Source organism: Scylla paramamosain, chromosome 6, assembly GCF_035594125.1.
Source record: "Scylla paramamosain isolate STU-SP2022 chromosome 6, ASM3559412v1, whole genome shotgun sequence".
NCBI classification, from domain to species: domain Eukaryota; kingdom Metazoa; phylum Arthropoda; class Malacostraca; order Decapoda; family Portunidae; genus Scylla; species Scylla paramamosain.
In genome coordinates, this window is record NC_087156.1 from 4170001 (window position 1) to 4187326 (window position 17326).

The 17326-nt window shown below is 47.8% G+C and overlaps 1 protein-coding gene across 3 annotated transcripts in view; it reads right to left on the reverse strand.

Annotated features, from left to right (window-relative positions):
- Window positions 1-17326, reverse strand: part of LOC135101234 (tyrosine-protein kinase Btk-like) — a 139308-nt gene that overhangs the window by 54358 nt on the left and 67624 nt on the right. For all 3 annotated transcript variants that reach the window (XM_064004896.1, XM_064004898.1, XM_064004899.1), the window contains exon 3: window positions 5519-5545. In XM_064004896.1, coding sequence (XP_063860966.1) covers window positions 5519-5545 — 27 coding nt within the window. The remainder of the gene's footprint in view (window positions 1-5518; window positions 5546-17326) is intronic.

Genomic DNA, 17326 nt, shown 5'->3' on the forward strand with positions numbered 1-17326 from the left:
CTCCTCCTTGCTTACCTGCCTACCTGCTTGCCTTTCTTCCCCCAGCAGTCATAAATATGTAGCATCAACTTCCGCGTGTCTCTAGTCGGGTACTGCTATCATATCACTGTCATTACATTGAATCTCAGACTCGCGGCACATGTTAACATACCGCGGGCGTAAGAAACTAGGCGTTATTGTGTCACGCTGATTTGATCTGAGGTGATGCAAAAACTTGGTAAGGTATACGACCACAATAACCCGGATCTCTCTCTCTCTCTCTCTCTCTCTCTCTCTCTCTCTCTCTCTCTCTCTCTCTCTCTCTCTCTCTCTCTCTCTCTCTCTCTCTCGTCCTTCCTTCCTTCTCTTCCTCTTCCAGTTGCTCCTTTCCATCCCACAAGACAGGATAAAAAATGACGGCAGAAGAAGAAGAAGAAGAAGAAGAAGAAGAAGAAGAAGAAGAAGAAGAAGAAGAAGAAGAAGAAGAAGAAGAAGAAGAAGAAGAAGAAGGTGAAAAAGAAGCGCAACCCTCCTCCTCCTTGAGAACACAGGACGCGAGGACGCTTCATGTTTTCATCGAGTAACTGTGCAGTGAACGGATCTAATGAGCGGGGGCAGGTGGGGGCGCCACAGGTGAACCCCCCCCCTTACCTGTCCCGCCCTTGACCCGCCCCCCGCCCAGCCAAGCGTGCTGAGGGAGAGGAAGTTGGGAGAGAGAGAGAGAGAGAGAGAGAGAGAGAGAGAGAGAGAGAGAGAGAGAGAGAGAGAGAGAGAGAGAGGTTGACGATGATTGATCTCTTCTCGTTTGTTGGGGACGTAACACACAAACTTCCTCTTCCTCTTACTTCCTCTTCTTTCTCTTCCTCCTTCAGGGCTGGCCATCAGAGAGGTTGCCTGTCAATTAGTAGGGAAGGAAGCCGCGCCAGACAGGCAGGGCGGGACGCAGGCGACGACCAACAGACAGAAGCCAAGATAAATGGAATGAGAAAGACGAACGCACAGGTATGGACAGAGGGAGTGATAATCAAGTGAAAAATAGACGGGCGGAGTAGGAGGCTGACAGAGATAGAGCGAAGGGACAAAGGAATATACCAACTGACAGAAGCAGAGACAAATGGACAGGGAAAGACGCACGCACAGATTTGAACAGAGTGATAAGCAGAGTGAAGATGAGACGGGCGGAGTAGGAGGCAGACAGACAAAGACAGAAGGAACAGAGGAAGAGACACAGATATGAAAGAACAACGGGAAGATCAAATGAAGCAGTGAAGAGAGGATGCAGGAGAGGAGCAAGGAAAGAGACAGACCAACAGAGGCTATCCGGCGCCAGAGAGGTAATTACTGTACACACACACACACACACACACACACACACACACACACACACACACACACACACACACACACACACACACACACACACACACACACACCAATGCAGACTGAGAATAAATAAGAAATCAGAGGCAACGAAAGTGAACCAGAGAGAAGCGGACAAGTGCTAGACGGCCAACTGGTAATGCAAACCTTAATAATACAAAGATATAGAATTAAGCACCAAAGACACCTCTCCAACACCCGGCAGATAAGTGTACCTTCCACGCCACTTGGACATTGAGAAAATAACTAATTCCCCGCGTCTCGTAAATTTAGGAGCCGCAAATGGTACATATAAAAAAGTAAAGGCCGCGTCCCACAATCAGTCTACTAACAGCGCCCTAACCTGTCATTGTCTCTCTAATGCTCACCGAGGACACCAGCTGAACTATATGATAACTACAATCGTAACTACCACGTGTCTCGGGGCTCATAAATCACTGGCGCTGAGGACATCATAATCTTGAGCCTCTGATATATTATTTTCTTCCTTGGATGTCTTAACTTTCCACTACATATCACTGTTGCCTTGTATTTTCACGTGTTCTCTAATAAATCCTTACCCGCAGCTCATGCCTTGAAGTGTCTTATCTTTTTCTTATACTTGCATGGCCAATACACCTTTAAATACGGTAAAATACTTCAAATACCTCATACCTTCTCTTCATACTCTGAGGACGTCACCAAGCACCCTCAGTTGTCTCTTGCACCTTAACATACTCTCTTGACTGATCTATCCCTCATCACTTTAAATACCTTATACCTTCTCTTCATACTCTGAGGACGTCACCAAGCACCCTAAGTTGTCCCTTGCAGCTTAACATACTCTCCTGAAACCCTTAAGCTGAAACCCTTTACACCCTGACGAGTTTGTTCCCAAGGTAAGCAGCCTCGGCCTCCCACACGCACCGCCACACACCACTTGCGCACTCACAGCCACAGCATAGCAGGCACGGATGGATTACTTGAGTCACCTTGTGTATCAGTGCATGGAATTATGGTCCAGAGTTCCCACCGCTGCAATGCCCCCTCTCTTTTTCGCTTAACGAGTCTCGCCGGCCACCCTCGCCTATGACCGTCCTTGTGCCTACCTGCCTTGTGTGCGTGCCTGTCTCGAGAACCCCCTGCAAAGATTTACGATGAAGCCTTGCCGAGCCAAGCATTACCTTATTCAACCCGTAATTACAGAGTATCATATTTCTTGCTACCTTCCCCGTAGCACCACACACACACACACACACACACACACACACACACACACACACACACACACACACGTAAACAATAAAAAACAATATGTGACTTTTGCGATACATAAAAGAAATATAAAGAAAATGATAAAGGAGGCTAATGAATAAAAGAATCATAATTAAGAAGAAGAAGAAGAAGAAGAAGAAGCGAAAAATGGAGTGGAAAGAGGGGAGGGGAGGGAAGGGGAGGGGAGGGGAGGAGAGGGGAGGGGTTGGAGAGGTGATGGGAGGGAAAGGGAGGGTAGAGGAGAGATGGAAAGGGAAGTAATGAAAAAAAGGAGGAAGGGAAAGGGAGGGGAGGGGAGGGGAGAGGAGGGGAAGGAAGGAAGGAAGGAAGGAAGGAAGGAAGGAAGGAAGGAAGGAAGGAAGGAAGGAAGGAAGGAAGGAAGGAAGGCAACAACACCGTGATAGGAAGGAAAAGCGAGGAAGGGAAGGGACAAATGACCTTGAGAGCCATTACACAAAACATCAAGTGCCACTCACAGGCGCCACTTAAGTGTTTTTCTCGCGGCGTGATTACGTGAGGGCGAGGGCTGTGCGTGAGGCAGATAAGAAGGGAGGGAGGAAGCGTGGCGTCAAGAAATGTTTTGTAAGACTCATGCAGGAAAGGACACGAGAGGAGAGGAGGAGTAGGAAGGAGTATAGTAGTAGTAGTAGTAGTAGTAGTAGTAGTAGTAGTAGTAGTAGTAGTAGTAGTAGTAGTAGTAGTAGTAGTAGTAGTAGTACCAAATGATGAAGCGGAGGAAGAACACAAATGAAGAACAAACAGCATCCTAACTGAGGAGAAGAAGAAGGAACAGAGAATAAAGAGAATAAAGGAGGTGGGAACGTTGGATATATGGGAGAACGTAACCTACAGTAAGTAATGACGACCACTCGATAAAAATCTGTCCTTTGTTACAGTACTTTCACTGACCAAAGGTAACATGATACAAGCCCACCTGTTCATCTTTGTAACACTCGGCATGAACTGGATCACCTCTTCGTGTTACCGTCTTCACAATCTGACCTGCATCTAAAGTCCGTATTCAGAACTGTTTTGCTCTCTCACCACGACTTTTTTTTTCTTATGATGTAGGAGGGACACTGGCAAAGGGCAACAAAAATTCGCCCCCCCAAAAAAAAAATGTTTTCAAAGGTTACAAAGATGATCAGCCGGGTTCTCAAGAGTGTTTCTCGTGGTAATATTGCAGTAATCTTGTTCATCTGAGACTAAAACCATAAAAAAAAACATTAAAAAATCATCTTTAAAAATCCATGTATTATCTCCAACAAGAGTCTTTTGAATGTAGTGGCGATGCAGTGCAGTCCTGTTTCAGAATATGGACCTCAACCACCACTACCACCACCACCACCACCACCACCACTACCACTACCACCACCACTACCACCACCACTACCACTACCACATCCTTCACCACGTTCCCTTGACTCCCTCTCCATAACTGACAATATACTGAGAACCTCCAACTAACATCTCTCTCTCTCTCTCTCTCTCTCTCTCAATGCTTCCACCATCACCATCCTCCTCCATCTTCTGCAGCTTCTAATCTCTTCCCCAGACACCCTGTTTGTCTCGCTCACGCTGCCGTCGACCAGTTCACACCCCCGTCCCCGCCAGCGCCGCTACGCCTTCATTACCAGCAGCAGCGAGACGGATGGCGCGGCGGGGCTCGGGCAGGTGGCGGGCTGGAGTTTCAAGACGGGCTGAGGAGGCCTTGTTCCCGCCAGACAAGGAAGACGAACGGGTATGTCGCTGAGTTTATGGGCCGATATGTTAAGTTAAAGTTGCGAGGGAGGGATAGAGGCATAGGGGCAGAGGAAAAGGGTGTAAAAGGGAGGGAGGGAGAGAGAGAGAGAGGGAGGGAGGGAGGGAGAGAGAGAGAGAGAGAGAGAGAGAGAGAGAGAGAGAGAGAGAGAGAGAGAGAGAGAGAGAGAGAGAGAGAGAGAGAGAGAGAGAGAGAGAGAGACTGAAAAAAAATACCTATAAGGAGGAGGACGAGGAGGAGGAGGAGGAGGAGGAGGAGGAGGAGGAGGAGGAGGAGGAGGAGGAGGAGGAGGAGGAGGAGGAGGAGGAGGAGGAGAGAAGAACAAGAAGAAGAAGGAGAAGGAGAAGGAGAAGAAGGAGAAGGAGAAGGAGGAGGAGGAGGAGGAGGAGGAGGAGGAGGAGGACGCAGCAGCAGCAGCAGGAGAAGGTGAAGAGAAAAATGCGAGGTGAGATAATGCAGACAGCAGGTGGTACTCAAATAAAAATCTTCACCACTTCACTTCACCACTAACATAAGGAGACCAAAGCCTGCAATCTGAGCCAAAGAAAACGCGCGGTGGGGGGGGGAGAGGATATACAGAAGCCAGTTGTGAGTACCAGCACACCTTGAGGCTGATAACCAGGTATTGAGAGTAAACACACAGAAAATACGTATATATGTATCGTATATATGTATCACTGCGCACTGATATCAATGTACACAGCAATACGTCTTAATCTACACTAACAACCCGAGACTGAATTAACATATGCAATCACTTGGGTAAACAAACAAGACAACTGCACAGGCACATACACACAAACACTGAATGGATAAAGAGTAAATGGACTGTAGAAACGAAGGACGAGGGCGGAAGGGAAGAATGAGTGAATGAGTGAATGAATGAGTTAATGAATAAATAAAAGAATGAATGAAGGAAGAAAGAAAGGTAGGAATGAATGAAAGAATGAAGGAGGGAAGGGAAACGTGAATGAACAAATGAATGGATATATATGTATGAGGAAAGGAAGCGGAAGAAAATGAATAAAAAAAAATGGATAAACAGATAAGTGGAATAAAACATGAGTGAAAAAAAAAAGTGAATTTGGGAATGAAAAAAGAAATGACTACACAACTACACAAAAGATTCACGTGTCACTGTACCTGATCCATTCCGCCGGCTCGTCTTACCTGCGAGGGAGAGAGGAACACACATTAGTGGGAGCAAAATGAAGAACACAAAGAAAGCACAAACACTGGAAGACATGTTGGCCATGACGAGGCTGTGATGAGTGGCTCGGAGCAATGCAAGTGAGCGGCGCAGGTATTAGTAAAGGAGACAACAGTAGTGCTCAGGGAGGGAAAGAGTGTGAGGTGGAGGAATTCAATTACGTTAGAGCTGCGAAGGATGGGAGTCACAGAGGATGATGCAAGGGAAAGAAACAACAGGGGGAGACTCGTACATGGCGCTAACACCGTGACGAAAGAAGAATAGTGCCCAGGAAGGTATAAAAGATACCCTGGACACAACACAAGCTCAACACTTCAGTCCCCATCCTTGCGACACAGAGAGCAGGAAAGTTAACACCGTCCTGAGGGAATTTCCGGTTCAATTTTATCTTCGCATTCAAGGCAAAAGAAAAGAAAAGGAAAAAAAAAGTCTTATATCCAACAGGTAGTGGCTTGTAAACGTAAGATAGTGTGAGTATTATCGACTGGTAACTGATAAGAGTAACTAGCATTGAGTCATGACAGCACAACAACAATGTCACACAGGCGTGGAGAGACTAGCAAAGAGCGTTACATATATCTTAATCCTTTCACTGCGATATGCAATAAATCACGACACTGAAACCTGTATATGGAAACCTTATAAGCATCTACAAGAAACGACTATATATTACAATTTCTGCGCCAGTACAATGTTTGAAGGCGAAAGTAAAGTCGTTAGTGACTGAAGAAGAATTATAAGCATCTACAAGAGAGAAAGGGAAAGAAAGGAATATATTTGATAATTTCTGGGCCAGTACAGTAACTGGAGGCGGCTGTAACACAAGAAAAGCTGCCTCAGAACGGTTACAGCAATTCAAGAAAGATATTAAGGGTTACGAGACTGACGTGCCATGAAACCCACACACCCTTCACGACACAAGCCTCAGCGCTCACCACAAGGCCAGCTGGGCACGTGTTAGGCAGAGCAGAGGTGTTGGGGGAGGAGAAAGGAGGCGAGGGTTGCTCAGGTCGGGTCATAAACTTGTCAACTCCCCCACATGCGTGACCTCGGGGCTGTCAAGGTCACATACATCAAGTGGCGCACCTGAGAGTTACCTGGAGAATGGCGGAGGGGCTCGTGCCGCGGCTCTCTATGGGGAGCGATGGGAGAGGAGGAGGAGGAGGAGGAGGAGGAGGAGGAGGAGGAGGAGGAGGAGGAGGAGGACGAAGAAGAAGAAGAAGAAGAAGAAGAAGAAGAAGAAGAAGAAGAAGAAGAAGAAGAAGAAGAAGAAGAAGAAGAAGAAGAAGAAGAAGAACAACAACAACAAGAACGAGAGAGAGAGAGAGAGAGAGAGAGAGAGAGAGAGAGAGAGAGAGAGAGAGAGAGAGAGAGAGAGAGAGAGAGAGAGAGAGAGAGAGAGAGAGAGAGAGAGAGAGAGAGAGAGAGAGAGATCCAGGAAGTACTATAAAGGCTAATGGTGACTAGTAAATGACACACAATCACACGAACAAAAGCCACAAACTGATGATGGGAACCGAGGAGAGTGTGCGTACTGGGAAATAACATGATGAAGATTAAATTAAAGGAAAAAAATAATAATGAGAGAAAGATAAATAAATAGTAAAGTAACCCATAAAATAGTTAAGAAAAGGAAAACGTCTGACACCTCTCTCTCTCTCTCTCTCTCTCTCTCTCTCTCTCTCTCTCTCTCTCTCTCTCTCTCTCTCTCTCTCTCTCTCTCTCTCTCTGGCACTGGGCACTCACACTCACATACAGCACCTTTACCCTTTGCATCTAGTGGCACTCTTACCCTCCCCTTACAAAAAAGGCCAGCAATATATTTTTGTAGCCTCCAGACAATGCTATACCTCAAGTGTCGCGACAGTACACACACACACACACACACACACACACACACACACACACACACACACACACACACACACACACACACATACTATGCTCGCCTTGGCTACGGGTCGTGTGTAAACGTGTGGCGGGGACTAGGGAGGGGAAGAGGAGGAGGAGGAGGAGGAGGAGGAGGAGGAGGAGGAGGAGGAGGAGGAGGAGGAGGAGGAGGAGGAGGAGAAGGAGGAGGAGGGTGATGACGATGACGAAGATTGCAAAGTAGAAGACGAAGAAGACGAAGAAGAAGAAGAAACAACAACAACAACAACAACAACAACAACAACAACAACAACAACATCAACATCAACAACAACATGAACGTCAACAACAACAAAAACAAGAACAAGATCAAGAACAAGGAAAAAAAAAAAAAGAAAGAACAAGAATGATAAGACGCACTTCAGGAGAGACAAACAGGTTACCAGGTTTTCATTCTTCCTGTATGTAAACTTGCGTAAAAGAAGAAGGAGGAGGACAAGGAAGGGGGAGAAAGACAAAAGGCGACGCAGTAAACCCTTCACGTCACCCACACTTCCTCGCACCTATCCACACAAACCATCCATTCACACAATACCCACGCGGCCTTCTCCACGCCTATCCACACAACATCCGTCCATCCGTATTGCAGTCCCTAAGAGCACACCAGCTTGGCCCTCCACTTCTCCCCCGCGCCAGTGACCACCACCACCACTACCACCACTTCTGGCGGGTAACTCGACGTGACAGACGCAGGACACACCGCCTCTATTCCGCTATCCGCTCCCTCAAATTGCACCTTCACAAGCAGCACATATACGCACATTTGTCTACATAAAATAGAATTAAATGGGAAAAAAAAATATATATGGCAGGTTTAAAAGTTTATGAAATGAGATTAAAGCAGGAAAGAAAACTCCCCGGAAGTTACTAGGGATGGTTACAAAGTAAAAGTGTTCTCGATTTGCATAAAATATTTTGGGTTTTTCCACATATTCCGACTCCGCCTCCTCCCCCACCTCTCTCTCATAATACCTCCTTCACAACCCGGCGACTTCCTGCCCATTTTTCGTGTTCTTTCCTCATACTCTCATAATGTTCCCTTCCTCTTTCCTTCCCTCCCTCCTTCCCCTCTTTTCCTTGTCGCGTAATGCCCTCTCCCCTCCTTCCCTGCCTCCTTCCCAAATAAAACCTCCTTCCCTCTCTCCCTGTCCTCTACCGGCTCTCCACGCGCTGCTCGCCTGGGATGGCCGCCTTTGCACATGTTGAATAAGCTTTTTAACTTGACAAAGCGCTATGAAAAGGAAACGCCGGTCTACTGAATTACTCACAAAAAAGATATATGTATTTTTTTCTATATCTCGACGATTCAATACGAGATGAATACTTATTTATGTCATGTAAGGCTCAAGTGATAGACACACACACAGCCACGTGCACCAACCCACACCTTTCCTCCTTCACAAAGTAACCCTGTATATTGTTACACTACTCTTACATTTTTTTCCTATTTCCTTTGTTGAAGTTGCACATTTAAACAATAAGAGGAAGAGGATGAGGAAGAGGAAGAGGTAGGTGCCCAGTAGCTCTCTCTCTCTCTCTCTCTTTCACTTTGCTGTAAACACGGGCTGCTGTGAATACGTTCCGATTATCGACTTCGTAATACCACGCCGGCCTTCATTCCAGCCTTATTAAGTCGGCGTGGTAAAAAGGTAATCACGACAACGCGTCCCGAGGAAACCTAACTGGCGCCGCTGATAAGGCGAGTGGTACTTCGGCGGTGCTTCATTACCACCAACTGACCACTGCCGCTGATAACCCAATTATTTTCTTCTATATTCAGCCGAACGTAATGAAAGCAATGGTGGGAATGACTGGGAAATGACGGGTGCTGGAGGAGGCGGGAGAGGGAAGGGAGGGAAGAAATACAAAGGAGGAAAAGGAGAAGAGAGAGAGAGAGGGAGGGAGAGCAGGTAGACGTGTGGTGCTTGCAGAGGGACAAGGTAAGGCAGGGTGAGGCGGGTAATGAGTTTGAGGGGCTGGACGAGGCTCCCAACGAACAAAATTACTACACACCGCTGGGCACGTAGTCTGGGAAGGCGAGGAGCGCTCTGACTGGTTGGCTGGCTTACGATGTGGCCTCTGCTACTGTTTTTTGCTTGCTGTCTGACTTCCCCACCGCATGGCAAGGGAACGGAGTGAAAGAGGAAAGAAGACGAAGGAAGGGAAGTACATTTCACACAGTCAAGCCAATCATTGAAGGAAATAATAAGAATAGAGACATGACAGGTGTATCTCAGGCTCTGTATATTGCAGAGGTAAATTCAGTGGTAGATAAATACGTAAGCCATCCAGATTTCGAAATACATGGAACAACTACGCAAAGTAATGATCGACTGTCTGATTTCATGCGCTGCAACAAATGTCTCGTAGTAAATCTTTTGTGAGAGAATATATGAGAATGTGTGAGTGAATGAGGAGTGAGTGAGTGAATGAATAAGCGAGAATGTGAGTTAGTGAGGCCAAATATTACCGGTGATTAAGATTTATGGCAGCGGTGGTAATGGTGGTGGTGGTGGTGGTTGCGGTTTGGGGAGAAGGGAAGGAGGTGGGAGGGTGGGTGGGGTGACGAAGGATTCAGAAAAAGTCTTCAGCTTGGTGAGGCGTAATTACCCCTCATCCATCTACTCAACTGCCACCACCGCCACCGCCACCACCAACCCTCGCCCTGCATGGCCCCCGCGCTACACCAACAGACCAACCATTCTCGCCACGGCATCCACACCACCTGCAATTGCTAAATAATTGAGATGCAGCACCACACAGCCACCTGAGCCGCCTGCAAACTCGCTGCGGGGAAGAAATGGCGGCTTGCTTGTGGACCTGATGAATGAACCCAGAAGGGGGAAAGGGAATACACGCCGGAAAATGCGTTGGTCCAATGAGAGGATATCCGCTAGGCTGCTGCTACAACAACAACAACAACTACTACTACTACTACTACTACTACTACTACTATTACTACTACTTGATGAATGGGCCCAGGAGGAGAAGGGTAAGAGGGAACAGACGCCAGGAAATGTGTTGGTCTGCTGGGTTGCTGTTACTACTACTACTGCTGCTACTACTACTACTACTACTACTACTACTACTACTACTACTACTACTACTACTACTACTACTCCGACTAATTCTACTACTACTACTACTACTACTACTACTACTACTACTACTACTACTACTACTACTAATAATAATAATAATAATACTGCTGCTGCTAATACTAAATTTCGTATCAGGAGGAAAAGGAGGAAAAAAGTAAGAGAAGAAGGAAAGATATATGGGAGGAAAAAAAAAAAAAGAAAGAAAAAAAAAGTGTGGCTTATTGGAAGATAAACACGAGGTTACAAAAAAATATGAGGATTCCGCAGATGAGCGAAGTGAAGCAGGACTAGGAGGAGGAATAGGAGGATGAAGAGGAGGCCAGAACATTAGCATCACTACACAGGGAAGGAAGAAAACTTCTGGATTGTGCAGAAAACGGTTCAAAGATCACTTCCCGCCAGCCGTCCAGCCAGCCAGCAGCCAGCCAGCCACATTCCCGCCCACCACTGCTCCCAATTCAGCCCCAGCATCAATCCATCACCAGATCCATTTCACCTTCACCTTCCCGTCCCTCAAACCCTAATTTCTCCTCAGCGTCACTCTCACTCACGCAGCTCCCAATCTTGCCCAGTTTGGCCGGCGCCGCGCTAAGGGGAAGTAGCCGGGCTGTTGCCGGTAATGACAGGGCTGGGGCGGCCTCGACCCTCGCCTGGTATGACCGTAATATCCGTGACGACCTACTCACGACCCCTCCAGGAAGGAAGTCGCGGCAGGTGGGCTTGGAGGGCGATGATGTAATTGGAGTATTGCTGTGGTCGCTGCCGGTGCCGCCGCGATGTGCAGGCCAGCCAGCGCCCCAGCCACCAAATGATAAAAAGAAAAGGAGAGAAAGTAGAAAGCAGAAGACCCAAGCAGTGAGAAGGGAGGGCTGTTTCAAAGGCAACACTGCAGACCAGCAACTCAACTCCACTCATCATTTCCTCCCTCTCAGTCTCACCCACCCCCACCAATCACTGTGCCTCTACACGACAGGCATACACCACACTTGCCATGCACGCGGTCAAGCATTTATACCTCCCTACACTAATACCTTGTACATTGCACTTTCCTCTTCTTTCATCAGTTTTTTTTCCCCTAATCCTACACACAGTAAAGAATGTGTAGTGGAATCAAACTGCTTAGTAAGGGTATGAAGATATGCCGCTGTTTAAGATCCCTTGCAATTACCGCCACCGCCACCACCATCACCACCACTAGCAGCATCATCATCATTGGTCATTTAATACTTCATTACCGATTAAAGTAATTTAACCAAACTTTCCCAAACAGTTCTGGTCTGCTATCTGATTGCTTTAGTTCACCAAGAAAGTTTCCCCATCTTTTGTTTCCTCCCAGTTTCATGCCGCCTATCTATAAACAGTGTGTCATTCCACCACTGCCTGACCACTACCACCGCCACCACCACCTCATCATCATTCCTACTCGTCCGTACTACCGAACCAAAGGCGCCTCGACACCATACCTTCTTTTATTACCTGCCACGTGGGTGTGAACATCACCTACACGCGAGAGGGAAGGTGCGAGGCGCTAACGAGGGGCAGGGCGCGGACAGGAAGGGTAATGGACTGTGCAGGAGGGAGAGTAGCGCTGAGGGAAGGGAAGGGATGGAGGTGAAAAAAAATATTTGCGTTTTGAAGGGAATCCAGAGCTTGGTGAGGGGAAGGGAGTGAGGCAGGAGGAAAGTGAAGCGCTCTACTAAAACCCAAAAGTCGCTGAAGGTCTGAGCCTCAATAATTACAGCAGAATACAAGAAATTTCTTCACAACGAAGTATTTTACGTACATAGGTAAGCTACGAGTTCAGAGAGAGAGAGAGAGAGAGAGAGAGAGAGAGAGAGAGAGAGAGAGAGAGAGAGAGAGATGAGAGAGAGAGAGAATATGGGTAGGGGGAGAGTGTAAATACGTATGGCTGTCTCGTATACACCCACACCACAACCATCACCTCCACCCTCACCCACCCTTAAGCCACCTCCTCCGCCATACTACAAACCACCCACAAGAACCACCCACCGTTGCAATCACCCCCAAAATTCCTTATATATGGGAGGTGAGAGTAGACTGCTACGTACCACCACCACCACCACCACCACCACCACCACCATTATCACCACCTTCCTTACATCAGCACTACGAATGGCACACGTCCCCTACCTCAGGCCAAAGAGGGGAAAAAAAAGTGTTCCCCGTCTTGAGTATTGCCATTTTTCGCTCTCTTCCCCAAGCGGTGACATCCACGGACGATTAGAGGGAAAAGAACACCTAAACTTACTCCAGGGGTCCACAGAGGCGACGGAACCATTGCTTCGCCTTTGGAAATTCGACCCAGCGAGCGGTGCCCACGGAGCCATTGAGTAATTTACTAACTGGATACGTGCTGGAGGGAGGGAGGGGAAAAAAAAAATATCCGCAAAAAAGTAGCTCCTGCAATCTAGCGAAGGCCACCTACCCGTGCTCTTCATCCAGCCTCCCCCTCACCCTTCTCCTCTCCCCTTCTAGCTCCCACTCTCTCCCTTCCCTCACATACAGTATACCTCCTCTCTTCACTAAACTGCAACACCATTCGTGAATTTTTCAGCTCCGAGGTGTGTTCTGGAGGATAGTGCCGTGTGTGTGTGTGTGTGTGTGTGTGTGTGTGTGTGTGTGTGTGTGTGTGTGTGTGTGTGTGTGTGTGTTGTGTGTGTGTGTGTGTGTGTGTGTGTGTGTGTGTGTGTGTGTGTGTGTAGAGGAGCGATTTCAGTTTTCTGGTGGATAGGAACAACTATGCGTCTTATGTATAGAAAAAAAAAAAAAAATAATAAACAAGGTAAATAAGAAAAAAAGACTTCGGTGAGCAAAACTGGCAAGGCAGGAAGAGCAATATACGAGTGAGAGTGAGAGTTGCGATGGGAACTGCTACCTGGAACTCAGTAGGGTGTAAGGGTGGGGTGAGGCCAACTTGCGGCGTGCGTGGAGGACGGGGTGGGGGGGGAGCGAACTGAGAGGAGGGAGGAGTTGAGGAAGGAAGAGAGCAAAAGAAGGAAGCGGGGGGAAGGTACGGCAGGTGTGGGTGGAAATGAAGCGGTGATAAAGCCGAGGGTGTATATTAAACTGGATAAAGCAAGAATGGGGCGGGAGAGAGTAGGAGCCAGGCCTAGACAATAAGGATCACGTGAGGAGGCTGGGTGCGGGTGGCCTGTGGTGTAAGGCTGGCCGGGAGGGTGAGGATGAGAGCAAAGGTAAGGCGAGGCCAGTTTTAAGCCCTGCTGGTGTCCCACGATAGGGAATCAAGAGGCTTCCGCTTCAGTGAACACCGATGGAGGGGCGCCGGCGTGAGATTGCATAACCGTGATACTGGAGGTGCGGGAGCCGGCAGGTGGTGACGGGAGGTGACGGGAGGTGGCCAGCCTGCCACGGCGTGCTACTTATGAAATATGAGTATGTTGCTATGTGGCTGGCGAGTGGACGGCTGGTTTGAGCGGCGCCCACACACGGACACACGGACACAGCCACGGGAGCAACGTTGGGTGACCTTTTTCACCAGAAAGTACCGGCATTACCTAACCTCCAATTATCTGGAAAACGTAGCCGCGGCGTGAGGCGGAGGACAGGTGCGTCGTGGCTCGCAAGCCACGGAGGCGGGTGAACTGTAGTACCCCGACAGCTGCGGCGCCGTGATGTGTACCACAGTTCCTACGTGCGGGCAGCGGCGCCGCGCGAGGACGGGTCAGGGTCATTTTGGTTCTCGATGGCGGCAGCGGCGGTGCAGCAGTGGCGGTAGCAGTGGCGGTAGCGGTGGCGGTAGCGCCGTGTCAGGGTCGAGGCCAAGTTAGTCACGACGGAGAGGTTTGGGCAAAAAAAAAAAGAAAAAAGGGATTAATTCACCGTGATGCAATCAACCAGACGTCAATTAGTCGTCTTTGATTCACGTCTAATTAGAGGAGCATCGCCTCCCGGGCCGCCTGTGTGTGGAGGAGGGAAACACGGCGGCGTTTCTCCCAGCATCAATACACTTCGCCAGTACGCAGCGCCAACAGTGGCCAGTGGAAAAGGTACCCGTCAAGGATGGGGAGGCGTCGTCCAGCAGGATATCTCTAATGGTGGCTTCCTGTCTTACTTAAATGATCGATGAATATTTACTCAAATATCTCCTAACCTTCTACTGATTATATTTTATATGAAAAATCAGCAAGACACTACACGCTTAAGCCAAGGCGTTTGTGGCAAGGTTAGGATTTTCATGATCCTAGAAAAAATTGCTGATCAAAGGTGATGTGTGCCAAGCCCTCTCATCCACCAACCAGACACACCGCCGCGAGCCCCTTGTCAGCCTCGTGAGCCGCCGTTGGTTTCCACTGGTGGCCATTTTCTTCCCCTGCGAGTGGCGAAGACTCCGGGAAGGAAGTCGTGTCACTCATTCGTGTGAACACTCAGGGACTGTCCCGACAACAAACCTTCTCAAAGTTTTACATAGAATACTCACTCCCATGCAACTCCACAACATTGTGTGTGTGTGTGTGTGTGTGTGTGTGTGTGTGTGTGTGTGTGTGTGTGTGTGTGTGTGTGTGTATATATATATATATATATATATATATATATATATATATATATATATATATATATATATATATATGTATGTATGTATGTATGTATGTATGTATGTATATATATATATATATATATATATATATATATATATATATATATATATATATATATATATATATATATATATATATATACACACAAAGACTTCAAGGGATTTCCTTTCAAAGTGCTAAATTTTTTTTCAGAGTTTGCTGTGTTTAATTTCATTAAATAATACTACACTACGAGAAAAATGCAATTTTTTCTTATCAAGATTGCTAATTCACCATTTCCATCTGTCATTCAACACTCGTTTACTTGCCGCCCATACTGAAGCAGGAAGGACTAACCAGGGTCAACAGAAAGACCAACATACTGAAGAGGCAAACCCTCACCCGTCCTTCGCCACATCACATACGAAGACTACAAAAAGCCACTCGGTCTGCACAAGGCCGGTCTTTATTTCAAGTCCTACGATAATCCAAGCACTTCCATTACTCACATTCCTGGCAGTAAAACTTATTACTTTCATCTCGGTTCCCTGGATAAATATGCTGTACGCTGCGCAGGTCAGATGTCAGAACTATCAGCACTCTCTGCATCACCAAGCCTTCCTCATTTCATGTAATATAAGGTGTAGTTATTGCAGCCGTTACTTATTCTCCATTCCTAGGCTAGGCATCAGGATTGGTCAGTCTTTCTACTTACCTCTGCCTTCCTACAGTGTGCAATTACTGCAGCTGTTACTTTGCAACATTCAACATGCGCAAGACTGACAACGCTGCAAAATGATACCGAGTAAATCTCAAGCCACAGAGAAGTTCCTCCCTTGGTGACACGCTGGCAGACCCACCAGTGCAGCACCTCGGGCCGCCCACTGACACAAAGCCTTCTGGTCGTCGCGGCGCAGGAGAGGTTCCCGCATTGCCTCAATCACCAAGTCCCCAAACAAGGCTGGGACCTAATCAACACTACATCTATTCTTTTAACGTGTATATTATTTAACTTTTTTGCAGAGCTTTTCACGAACCATGAAGCTAACAGTACCAGCATCGGGAAGCAGGAGTTCATATTCCGTGTGGTGGTGAAAACAAGCTTTTTGTTGACTTTGTGCTCCTGGAGGAGTGGCGGCGCCTGCACGTGTGTGTCGTGGGTGGGAGCGCCGATCCCCCTTTCCCCACTCCGTCAGGTTAGGGGTCACGGCGGCCGCCCCCTCCCCCTCCAAGGTCTGCACACAGTCCAGCATCTGGACTTTTACGGTCTGGTCCCACGCCAAGTCTGTCCAAGCTTCCCTAATAAGTCTACGGCTCCTAGTCATTGTAATATCTACAAGACCTGGCCCATAAAATGTTCACCAGTAGGCTCTGCAATACCTGCCAGTCTCCATCCTTACCATGCCTTTACGTCCTGCCTTCATGGTACCCAACACTCGCTGCTCTTACACTTACAACTCCCAAGCTTCAGACTAACCACAAGACCTCACTTCCTACGGCCTACAACACTCGCAAGTCCCAACATCGCAAGCTTACGTATAATACCTTCATGTTCTCTAAAATGCAGACAAGCTTAAATCTTTACAGACATGCATTGCCTCGCACCACCACCATCACCACCATCACCACCACCACCACCAACACCACGGCCATCAATGACCATGTGTACGTGAGGAGGGTGCGGCGCCGCATGCACGTGGCGGGGAAGGCGGTAAGTGGGGGAGCGGAGGCAGTGATAAGCGCGACGCGGGGCCCAGCAGGAGGCAGGAGATGCGACAACAATGGGAATGCATGCACGATGGCGCCGGCGAGGTCAGTTTTTATGTTAAATTTTGGAATGTTAATAAGAAATCACAGGATGACACACGCACGCACACACACACACACACACACACACACACACACACACACACACACACACACACACACACACACACACACACACACACACACACACACACACACACCTGACCCATGCTGCCTGTAAAAACCTGATGGACACGCGATGATGGATTCAAGATCGCCTCTACTGACTGTTGGATTACGTTAAGGCGCAGCAGCAACAGAGCCATACACAGAGGCCTTCACCACCCAGCAAACGAAAAAAGGCACTCAGAATATCAAACGAATCTCTTTCTCTGCAACTCAGAATCTG